Consider the following 12,120-nt stretch of genomic DNA (forward strand, 5'->3'; position numbering starts at 1 on the left):
GGATGGTCCGGGGTCAGAGGTCAGGAGGGAAGGCGTCTCGGGCCTCCATGGCCACGGAAGGAGGACTCGGGTTGTCCCAGGATCCTGGGAAGCTCAGAAGCCGAGAGGGACCGGCAGCGCGAGTCTTCCCTACCCCTTCCTGATCCCAGGCGAGCGATCCTCGGGACCGCCACGGCTCTCCTGGGGGCCACGGGAAAGGAGGCTGTGCATCTCCCCGGGGATTGGGGCCTGCGGTGTGCTTTTCGAGTCCACACTCAAGCATCCTAGGGTCCAGCGTCGCGCTCCTCAGCCTCCGAGCCTGTAACTTGTTGACTCGGCCTGCTTGGAGCGATCGGGCGCTGTCGGCCCTGGTCTGACTCCTGAAACCGCTAAGAGGTCTCTCGGAAGATAACCGAGTGGGTATCGCCATTCGCTGCTGATATGTCCCCGGAGGCTGGAGTTGGCAGCCTCCCAGCTTCTTTGTGCGCGGCATCGTGTTGGTAAACCCGGGGACAGAGGCTGCTAATTCTGCCTGGAAGTTCTCTGTTACCTTTGTAGTCAGGTTGATTGCATTTGAGTTTAGAACTACCCTTGAGCATTATGTATTCTGACTAGTAGTTGCTAGGTTTATGAACGAAGATGTAGAGTTATTTGAGTAGTGATGGTCACTGTATATTAAATACAGTGTTAATAAATAACTACCAGTGCGCTTGTGCCTTTTTTCTAATTGGTTTAACAATAAGCACGAGGTAGAGATCCTAGATGTTTGATGTTTTTCCTACTTGTACTGAAATCAACTTGATTCTGTCGTTTAACTGAACAGAATTTTAAAATGTTGTAGTAGTTACTGCTACTTTAAATTATTCCGATGGGCAACAGCAGGAATGATGAAACTCTTGAATAGAAATGATCCATACTGCCTGTACTGAAAGGACTAGTGAACCAAGAAACCGGCAGTTGAGAATAAAATAGTTTACTTTTGAAAGATGCTCTTATATATACTCTTTTGCCTGATCTAGAAGAACTGGACTTAAAGAATTATTAAAACAGATCCTTTATTATGAGTTTAGACTAGAAAAGTTTGGGGAAACAATCTACTAGTAAAAAAGCTTACAAGGGCAGTTTTCCAGTGTGTAACTAACATATGTTTCAGTAGAAGAAAATAATCTCACCTTACTGGAGTTACCCCCCAGAAAAGAAAAAGATAGTGATAATGCTAGGTCTTTAAGAGCTTTCCAATACTCAGGAATGATTTTACTTCGTTTGCATAAGGCCACATCTTGGATAGCAGTATGGCAAGCGTGTACTCCTTGTTGCCCTTGATAACCTGAACTACCATAGATTTGTTGTAATTCAGGATTTGTGTGTATCTTTTAACGAAGAGATAATCATTTGGAGGTAAGAATCTGAGTTTAAGTTTAATTGTTATTCATTTGTTGTATTGTCTTTGTAATTTAACATTTTATATTTACTTTTCTAGCATTCCATCTTTGTTTTCTGCTAAAGATACAATTCAGCCAATTTTCTCTGCCTCATTTTGGGTCAGAAATACTAAAGAATAGTTTCATATTACCTGTAGTTTTCTGGAGTATGGGTAAGAGAGACACAAAAATTTTTGAGTTGGAGTCTCACTCTGTTGCCCAGACTGGAGTGCAGTGGCCGCTCCCGGCCACCGCAGCCTCGACCTGCTAGGCTCCGGCGATCCTTCCGCCTCAGCCTTCCGGAATTACAGGTGCATGCTACCACACCCGGCTAATTTTTTGATTTATTGTAGAGATGAGGTCTCACCTGCCCAGGCAGGTCTCGAACCCGCGGGCTCAGGCAATCCACTCACCTCAGCCTCCCAAAGGCGCGGGATTACAGGCTGAGCCACCGAGCCCAGCTAACACAGGTTCTTTTTTTTTTTTTTTTTGAGTCGGAGTCTCACTCTGTCGCCCAGACTGGACTGGAGTGCAGTGGCCGCTCCCGGCCACCACAGCCTCGCCTGCTGGGCTCTAGCGATCCTCCTCAGCCTTCCGAGTAGCCGAATTACAGGCATGCGCTACCACGCCCGGCTGATTTTTTTTTTTTTTTTATTGTAGAGATGAGGTCTCGCTGCCCAGGCGGGTCTCGAACCCGCGGGCTCAGGCAATCCACTCACCTCAGCCTCCCAAAGGCGCGGGATTACAGGCTGAACCACCGAGCCCGGCTTAACACAGGTTCTTAAAAGAGGGAGGATGGGGAGTTAGAGATCTGTGTCTCACAGTTTTTTGTGTATCATTTTCATCCTGGCACTGATATGGCCTTGGGAGTTCAACACTGAATAGGCTGCTACTCCTACTCCTGCCCAACTTTCAAGTAGTTCAGAGTGAACACTGTTGCATTGCAGTTAGGATCCAGGAGGAGAGGAGGCTTTCCAGGGAAGATTGGGATAGCCCCAGGCATAAAATTGAAAGAACAATTCAAGCAAAAGACTTTTTTGCATTTAAATGCAAGACAGTAAAAGTGCGATCCATATAAAAACTTCACATAAGCACAATTTGCCCAAACACTGCTTTTTAAGGAGGAGTAAGAAGAGTTAGATCCCTCAAAGGTTTGACTGATAAGATATGAGGAAAACTAGAAGAATATAGAATATGGTTAGATATGGAATTTCACCCGTACTTGAAAATAGCACTTTAGTCGTAAATATCTTTGACTAAATAATATTTTCTTTGGTTCAAGAAGTTATCTCTGGATGGATACAAGCAAAATCAAGTTAGTTTTGTTTTTTAATCATGAATGTTTGCTCATTTAAGAACTGGACAAAGGGAGAACCTTACTAGAAATTCTGGTATTTATTTTTTTCCAACTTAATTATTATTGTTGAATCATAGGGTCACCATGTTCCTAAATAAAGGTTCTGTCAGCAAGGAGGGGAGATAGATCTTAGGTAGGTACATAATATTTCTTCTGTTTCTTTTGTGATTATTGATCTATTCAGATTTGCTGTTTGTTGGGCCAATTTTGCTTATGTTTTGTTAGGAAATTACTCATTTTATCTAGATTTTATTTATTTTATTTTATATTTTTGAGATAGAGTACCGCTCTGCCTCAGACCAGAGTGCAGTGGTGTGACCACAGCTTACTGCTTCCCTGAACTCCTGGGCTCAAGGAAACTTCCTCCTCAGCTTCCTAAGTAGCTAGGACTACAGGCGCACCCATTAAACCTGGCTAATTTATTTTTATTTTTACTTTTGTGGAGATGAAGTCTCACTATATTATTACTCATGCTGTTTTCATAATCCTGGCCTCAAGCAGTCCTCCCACCGGGGCCTCCCAAAGTTCTGGAATTACAGGCATGAGTCACCCTGCATGGCCTTTTATGCAGATTTTTCACATTCATTAGAATAAAGCTGATCTTAATATTCTCTTAAAATTTCTAAATCCCTCCTGCATCTACTTTTTGTTTTTGCTTTTTAAATCAGCTTTATTAAGGTATAATTTACATATGATAAAATTCAACAATTCTAAGTGTACAATTTGATACATTTTTGCAAATGTATAGTTTTCAGTCATGTGTAGAACATTTCTGTTACCCCAAAGCTTTCTTCTTCCTTTGCTGTCAGTTACCTCTTCCCACTTCCTGGTCCCTGCTGCCCACTAATCTGCTTTGTCATTAGATTGTTGCTTTTCTAGGATTTCATGTAAGTGGAATCATACAATATGCTAGTCTTTCATATCTAGCTTCCTTCACTTAGCATAATGTTTTAAAATTTTATGCATGCTATATGCTACATATATAACAGTTTGTTTCTATCACAGGATGGTATTCATTTTATAAATATGCCACAATGTGTATATCCATTAACCCATTGATGGACCTTTTTTTGGCCATTTTTGGCTTTTATCAATAAAGCTACTATTACCATTGCAGCTGAAGTCTTTGTGGATTTATGCTTTTATTTCTCGTGGTAGTAGTGAGATTACTAGGCTGCATAGCAGTGTGTATTTAATTTTATTAGCAATGGATAAACTTTTTCAAAGTGACTATGCTATGTTTGAATGTTTGAGAGTTCAGTTCTGGTTGTGCTGCACCCTCAGTCTTTTGCATTTTTAACCCTTCTTGACATCTCGTGATTTGGGGGTTGAGTTTGCATGCTTTAATGACTGATGATGGTAAGATATATTCAGATGCTTATTGTACACTTATCGATATATGTTCAGAATTTTTGCCCTTTTAAAAAAATAAGATTATCTTATTATTGACTTGCAAGAGTTCTTTATGTATTGTGCAAGCAAATCCTTCATCAGATATTTACTTTGCTAATATTGTCTCCCATCTTTTTATTTCTATAACAGTGTCTTTTAAAGAGCATCCAAAGTGTTTAATTTTGATGAAGCTTAATTTAGCATTTTCTTACATTGTCTCTATTTTTTGTATTCTGGTTTTTTTTTCCTAATTCAGCATCATTTTGATTTTCTTCTAGAAGTTTTATGGTTTAAGCTTCTATATTTTATTATGAGTTCATGCTTATATTTGTTATGAGATCGAGCTCAAGGTTCCTTTTTTTCCATGTTGATATCCATTTATGAAAATAATACTATCCCATGGGCAGCCTTTGAATTTTCAAAAATCAATTGACCATACATGTGTGAGTTTACTACAAAAGGCACTTTATTTTGTTTCATTGATCTATATGTCTGTCTTTACGTCATTATCACACTGTTTTGATTACTTTTGACATACATCTTGGATCAGTGTAAGTCATTCAACCATATTCATCTTTTCTAAAATCATTTTAAACTCTTCTGTATCCTGGGCATTCCGTATAAGTTTTAGAATCAGCTAGTCAATTTCTTTTCCTCTTTCTTTTTTTTTAAATTTTTATTTCTAGCTATTTAGCTTCTACAAAGAAACCTGCTGGAATCTTGAATGAGAATACTTTAATTCTGAAGCTAAATATCAGGGAGTTGATATCTCAACATTTCGAGTCTTCTAATTCATGACCATAGTACATAGTATATAGGTTTATTATACTACTGTGCTATCTTCTATATTTTTATGTATGTTTGAAAATTTTCAGAATAAATTTATTTTTAATTTAAAAAGTCAATTATCTTTTAAGGACACTTAAAATCAAGAAGTAAGTCTATTATATTTGCACACATATTTTTCATTTATGCTTTTTATTCCCTTGGGTAAACGGAGATTTCTGTTACCATATTTCTTCTGCCTGAGCACTTCTTGTCGCATTTCTTATAGTGTAGTACTAAGTCCTCTTCACTTTTATCTTTCTTTTTTCCACCTTCATTTTTTAAAGATATTTTGCTGGGTTTAAAATTCTAGGTTGAGAGAAGTGTTAAAACCAGAAAGGACAAATCTGTAGAGAAGTCCTTGCTTTTCAGCAGTTTAATTATGGTGTACCTTGTTGTAATTGTCCTTGTGTTTGCCCTGATTGGGTTTTATTGAGCTTCCTCAGGGCTGATAGATTTTATCACATTTTAATCATGATTTTAAAAATATTTCTTGTACCCCCCTTTTTTGCTGAGTTTAAATTCCATATATGTTCGACTCTTTGACATTGTTCATTGTTTTTCCAGTCTTTATCTCGTTACTTCATTTTTGATAATTTATATTGGTAAATTTTAAGCTCGTTCTGTTCCCTTTTTTTGGTCATGTTTAATTTGCTATTAATCTTATACAATGTATTTTTCATTGCAGATATTGTTTTTCTATCTGCATAAATTCCATTTGTCTCTTGTGTATCTTCCATTTATCTTCATTTTCATGTTTTCCTCTTCTTGACTATATTGAAAATATTTACAAAAGCCGTTTGAATGTGTCTGCTAATTCTATCGCTTGTGTCATTTCTGGATCTTTTTTTTTTTCTTCTTCTTGTCTTGGGTATTATTATCATCATGATCATCATTTTTTTTTGCATGCCTCGTAATTTTTTATTTGATGCCAGACTTTTGTTTTATTCTTTTAAGTATTGTTTAGCTTTTTTAGTAAGGGGCAGTTAAATTACTTGGGATTAATGTGATTCCTCCCGTGCTTGTTTTTAAGGTTTGTTAGGATGGGTTCAGAACAAATTAGTTTAGGGGTTTTGTCTTGTTTTAAACAAGGCTGTGTACTGCTGAATTATTTTTAAAACACATTCTTTCCTAGATTTGGAGCAGAGGAGTTAGGAATAAGGAATTAGTAAAGGTAGAGGGATGTAGACTGTTTTGTGTACTCAGTTTGTCATTAAGAAATCAAAGCATAATTTACAGATATTATCTGTGCTGAATTAGAGTCCATCAATTTGGTTTATACTTCTTTTGTATCCTCCCCTAAAATATACCAAGCACACAGTGCTGAGTACCTGGTGGGGTCTCAGCAAGTACATGATTGGATTTTATTCAAATATGGAATTACTGAGAATATTTTTAAACTAAACTTGGAGCCAAATCTTAATGGTTTATGTACCAACTTTTTTTTTCAGCTAGTAGGCTGGAATAAACACCAGCCATCATTATGACTTCATTATTTAATCTCTGTGAGTTATTCTATATTTCCTACAGGACTTGGCTATTTTGGTGAAAGTATAGTTTGGTGCCTAATTCACGTAGGCTACTTTCAGTCCAGTTTCCTCTTTGAAGTGACCAGGATTTCTTTTTTTCCCCCTGCATTTTTTTCTCTTTCTTCTTTTGTTCAATCTGTGCCCCATTTCCCCTCATTGCCATCACCACTTTATTCCTGGCCCAGCTATCCCTGTTATCCTTTTTCTCTGCTCATCTATGAAGAGAAATACATTTCTGTATTTTCATTTTTCCTTTCTGAAGAAGAAGGTAATATATTTTAGGCATTTTTAAGTTATATAAGGGTCAAGTGAAGTTGTATTAGCCCTTTGGGATTATAAAAAAAAATTCTATATTGATGATACGAGTTTAAATGTTACTAGAACACTTCAAATAAACATATCCAGGCTATTTGAGAGATTATTAAATGTATTTTTATAATTTATTTTGTATATGTTATCTTTACTAAATTTATCCATTAAAGACAAGTGAAACCACTATAATTTATTTAATACATGACATTATCATTAATGTGTTTCTTAGTTTTTATTTGACTTACTGAAAAAAAATTACCTATTGCTTTTTATGTTTCTCTCTGAAGATTTCATGGTATGTGTGTGGGCTATGAATTTATGCTAAATTTCTCATCTGATAACACTCAAATACTGAAATCCTCTCTTGGTATGCCTACTGTTACATTTGTCTTCTAGAGTTCACACATACCAATCAAGAAAACTTGAAAATGAGCAGCCGACGGAAACGTGCTCCTCCAGTGAGGGTAGATGAGGAAAAGCAGCAGCAACTTCATTGGAATATGCTTGAGGACAGAAAGAACAAACTTCTCACCTTAACTGATGACGAGCACCCCTGCCCAGGTTCAGATGCCTCTTCTGCTCACTGCATCATTCTAGATGATGATCTAAAGGAAGAAGTGGCTCACAGAGATAAGAAGAGGTGTTCTGAAAAATCAATCGAAAAAGAAGAGACTGTTGGTATTTCTTCCCCTTTGTCTGTAAAGTTGAACATTGTGATTTCTCCTCATCACCTCGATAATTCTTGGAAAGCATTTCTAGGGGAATTAACTCTTTGGCTTCTTTCTGAACAGAGTTTAATTGCAAATTTTTCTGAAAGGAGTTTTACATTGATGAGTTCAGAGTCAAGCAATCAGTTCTTGATCTTTGTTCATTCAGAATGTGAAGATATAGAGAAACAAGAAAAAGAAACAATCAGTATATGTGACAAGGGTATTCTAGTAGAATCATCTTTCAGTGGTGAAATGTTAGAACATTTGGGATGGCTGCAAAAGAAGAAAAGAATAAAACTTTACCAAAGACCACAAGGAAATCACATTATCAAGGTACTTCTGTGGTGTCTTTTAATGTTATATTGACAGTTCACTTTTAAGTTAATTTCAGAGGGAGGTCTGAAAAGCCAACAATGAGCTTCTCATTATGAAGTTTCAAAGTACACTTTATTTGGGACTTTCAATAACTGTTTAAAAAAATGTATGTTGTAGCTAATTATTTTCATCCCGTACTTTTTAAAGGAGACCTTCTTGATTCCTCCTTTTCATCTCCACTCAATGACTTGTTTTGGTCCTCATTACCTTTTTCTTATACTACAGCAGTCATTTAACCATATCTCTCCTTCCTGTCTTGCCATTTCAAATCCTTTATCTACTGTGTCTCTGGAATGGTATGATGTGAATGGAAATGAAATAATATTATTTACTGCCTATGGAATTAAGTATAATTTTTCTAATTCGACATGTAAGTTCTTTCTTTGATGGACCATTGACCCTTGTCCTTCATCATTCTGCTTTTTATTTTTTCCGAGAAACTCTACATTGATTTGTTTCCTACACTTGGCCTGCTATCTTTCTGCATTCTTGCTGTAGCTCTCATAGTTCCCTTTGGGTTGTTTCCTTCCCCTTCCCTGGTAACTCCTGATTCTTCTTTAATATTCATCTTAGAGTTTAATTCATTCAAGGAGATCTTTTCTTATTTATTTTATTTATTTATTTTTTGAGTTGGAGTCACTCTGTCGCCCAGACTGGAGTGCAGTGGCCACTCTTGGACACCGCAGCCTTGGCCTGCTGGGCTCTGGCGATCCTTCCACCTCAGCCTTCCTAGTAGCCAGAATTACAGGCATGCGCTACCACGCCTGGCTAATTTTTTGATTTATTGTAGAGATGAGGTCTCTCTGCCCAGGCGGGTCTCGAACCCACAGGCTCAGGCAATCCACTCACCTCAGCCTCCCAAAGGCGTGGGATTACAGGCTGAGCCACCGAACCCGACTCTAGGAGATCTTTTCTTAAATCCATGGGTTTTCCTGCATGTTAAGTGCTCTTGCCCTAGAGTACCTAATGCGTATTTTTATTTTTGCCTTGGCCACTTTTAGTATACTTACATTTTACATCTTTCCTCCTTGCTGATAATGAAGCCTTTTATCCTTACATCCTATTAAGATACCTGGTACCTAACAGATTCTCAGTAAACGAATGAATAAATTCCTAATTCATCTCAGGCTCTGCCAAATAACTATGTGAATCATTTAAGTGTTCTAATTTCAGCTTCTTTATGAAATGTAAATGTAAATAATACCTGTTCTTCTTACCTTGTTAATAATCAGATGAGATACTGTAACTGTACTCTGTAAACTATGAAGCAGGTTAATATGTCTTCATGCTAAAACATGAAAGGAAATTTTAAATGTTAATTTCTTGTCATTTAACTGAAAGCAATCTCTAATATATTTCTTGTATTAACCCTAGTTATATTTTCAGAATTAACTGAAAGAAAGGAGAAAGTTTAGAAGTATTAGATTACAACTAATTTTTCCCTGGGCACTGAAACGGTGTAACCAAGCATTCCTGGTTTTTACTGATTGTGAGTGCCAAAATTGTGATAACAAGTATATAAGAATTCAAGTATATAAGACTGGTATATCTGTATTCTATTTGCCTCCCTTACAAATCAAGTTTTAATCTATTCTATTTCCTCTGATCTTGATTTTTATAAATATTTAATTACTGCCACTATAGTAAGCTGTCTCCAGGCAAGCTCAAGGCAGAGTACGAATAATAATGAAATACAATCTTTTCATTCATCCCTCTGTAATGGTGATGTTATGATTCTTGTTCTTTAGTTAAAGCATGTGAGAATTTCCATGATTAGAGACTCAGGTCCAGCATAATCACGTGAAATGAGAGGAACTAAAGTTTATGGGGCGTCTACCATTAGAAACTTTTAAAATTATATTGTTTAGACTTGGCTTCTCTCCATTTTATAAATGAGAACATTTGGTTCAAAAAAATTTGAGTTTTTTCCTACAATTTATTTAGTTCCTAAATATCAATTCCAGTATTCAAATTCAAGTATTTCAGCTGTAAAACTTCCTCCCCATTGCTTCACTAGAGTCAAATATTTAACATTAACCAATATCTGTTTTCTTTTACATTAGTGCCTGATTCACTAATAAGGATGCTGAAACCTTACTGTGTATAGGAATCCTAGCATTTGTGTCATAATCTTCAAAAAGAATCTTCATTTTTACAGACTTTACTGATTATTCTGATACTCATCTGATTTGGGAATTATTGATATGCTAGGTAGAACTAGATGTTCTTGTCACATTTTCTCTCAGACTTTATTTCAGTTGGGAAATTTTTTCCCCCAGCAACTTGAATTGTTCGTTGCACGTAGTAGGCATTTAGGTTTAGTTTGTACAATGAATTTGTTATTGATAGTGAAAATGTGTGGGGAAGATTTGGCAAGTACATATTTGGTGTTTGTGGGGCAAATACTGTGACTACCTTTGAGAACAGTGATGCTGTTTATTTTCCCTGTATACTCATAAGGAATGGTAAATGTCAATTAAAACTATTTTCACGTTGATTTTTTCTTTGTAGGTTGGAATTTATCTTTTGGAAGCTGGCCTAGCAAAACTAGACTTTTTGAGTGATGCAAATTCAAGAATGAAAAAATTCAATCAGCTCATGAAGAAAGTGATGGAAAAGTTATATAATATTGTTGTTCCAGGTAATTTTAAAATAAACTTTAAAATTATTATTACTTAGGAGTTATGGACTTTTTTCTCTAACTCCTAGACTTAACAACCAGAAAAACAACTATTAAAAAGTAATAAAAATGAAATGACCTCTTTAAAATCACCATTTGTAAATTATACTTATCTGAAGTGCTCCCACTTATAATAATTTGTTTATTTGTTTCACACTGTGCTTAGCTTATAGTAAGTATTTAAAAAAATGTTTGCAGAGTCAATATGCAATCCAAAAGGCAGAACCTAAAGGAATCTGAACTGGTTGGAATTTTTGCATATCATTCCTGGGCTTTTATTTTGTCATGGCCAGATATTCTTGGCTGGTGTTTATCCTACCTCTCCTTTGCAGTTGTAACAAATAATTTCAAGATTCTTGTTCCCATAAAAGCCAGATAACTTTACTCTGTTTCTTACTAAGATTTTATTTAGGACTACAGTTTTAGGGCTATCTGCCACTGGCTTCCAAGGAAGAGTGTGCATGACTTGGCATAGCTCATCAGTACTGGGAAAATGAGATAGGCACAAGTGGCTCACACCTGTAAACCCAACACGTAGGCAGGCCAAGGTGAGAGAATTGTCTGGACCTAGAAGTTCAAGACCAGCCTGGGCAGCATGGTGAGACCTCATTGCTATAATAAACAAAAATATTAGCCAGGTGTGGTGGCATGAGCCAATAGTCCCAGCTACTTGGGATGCTGAGATGGAAGTATCACCTTGGCCCAGCAGAACGTGGCTGTGGAAGCTATTATCATGCCACTGCACTCCAACCTAAGCAACAGTGAGACGCTGACTCAAAAATAAAATACATTTAAAAAATAAATAATGGCCAGGCGCAGTGACTGAAGCCTGTAATCCTAGCACTTTGGGATGCTGAGGTGAGGGGATTGCCTGAGCCCACAGGTTCGAGAACAGCCTGGGCAACTTGGCGAGACCTCATCTTTATAATAAATCAAAAAATTAGCCAGGCGTGCTAGTGTGCACCTGTAGTTCTGGCTACTTGAACGGCTGAGGTGAAAGGATCACCTGAGCCTAGCAGGTGGATGCTGGGATGCCCATGAGCGTGCCATTATACTCCAGCCTGGGTGACAGAGTGAGACTCCAACTCAAAAAATAAATAATAAAACACTGGGAAAATGGCTCCAACCTGAGCTATGGAATGAGACTCCCAACTCTAAATAAATAAATAAGCAAATGAATGAATGAATAAATGAATATAGATAGATAGATAATAAAACACTAGGAAAATAGCTCAAATTTTCCAAATTCTGCTCATGGTGGGTCAATATTTCAGTTGCAAATTATCGAACATTTTCATGCTGGCATGTTTGTGAAATCGCTTTCTAACCTTGGTTGTTATTTCCATAATATAGTGTATTCTTTGCAATGCTTCATATGATCAATAATAGTAAATCATTTTGTAAGTTAGACACTTTGAAGAAGGAAAATCTCTGGTTTTAGGAGTAGGATTGCCATTAAATACATTTAGAGTTTTAAAAACTGATAGAATTTCATAATTCTTCCCTTTAAAAATCTTATAATTTGTACTTCTTAAAACAT

General features: G+C 36.7%; 1 protein-coding gene across 1 annotated transcript in view; it reads left to right on the plus strand.

The window, feature by feature from the left end:
* Positions 1-375: 375 nt before the first annotated feature.
* Positions 376-12,120, plus strand: part of SHPRH (SNF2 histone linker PHD RING helicase) — a gene marked incomplete at its 3' end in the record, with an annotated part of 68,635 nt that continues 56,890 nt past the window's right edge. Inside the window, exons 1-3 of the mRNA XM_008054459.2 lie at positions 376-395; positions 7,212-7,858; positions 10,412-10,541. Coding sequence (XP_008052650.2) covers positions 7,244-7,858; positions 10,412-10,541 — 745 coding nt within the window. The remainder of the gene's footprint in view (positions 396-7,211; positions 7,859-10,411; positions 10,542-12,120) is intronic.

Source organism: Carlito syrichta, unplaced genomic scaffold (genome assembly GCF_000164805.1).
Source record: "Carlito syrichta isolate Samal-C Ts95f unplaced genomic scaffold, Tarsius_syrichta-2.0.1 Scaffold78909, whole genome shotgun sequence".
NCBI classification, from domain to species: domain Eukaryota; kingdom Metazoa; phylum Chordata; class Mammalia; order Primates; family Tarsiidae; genus Carlito; species Carlito syrichta.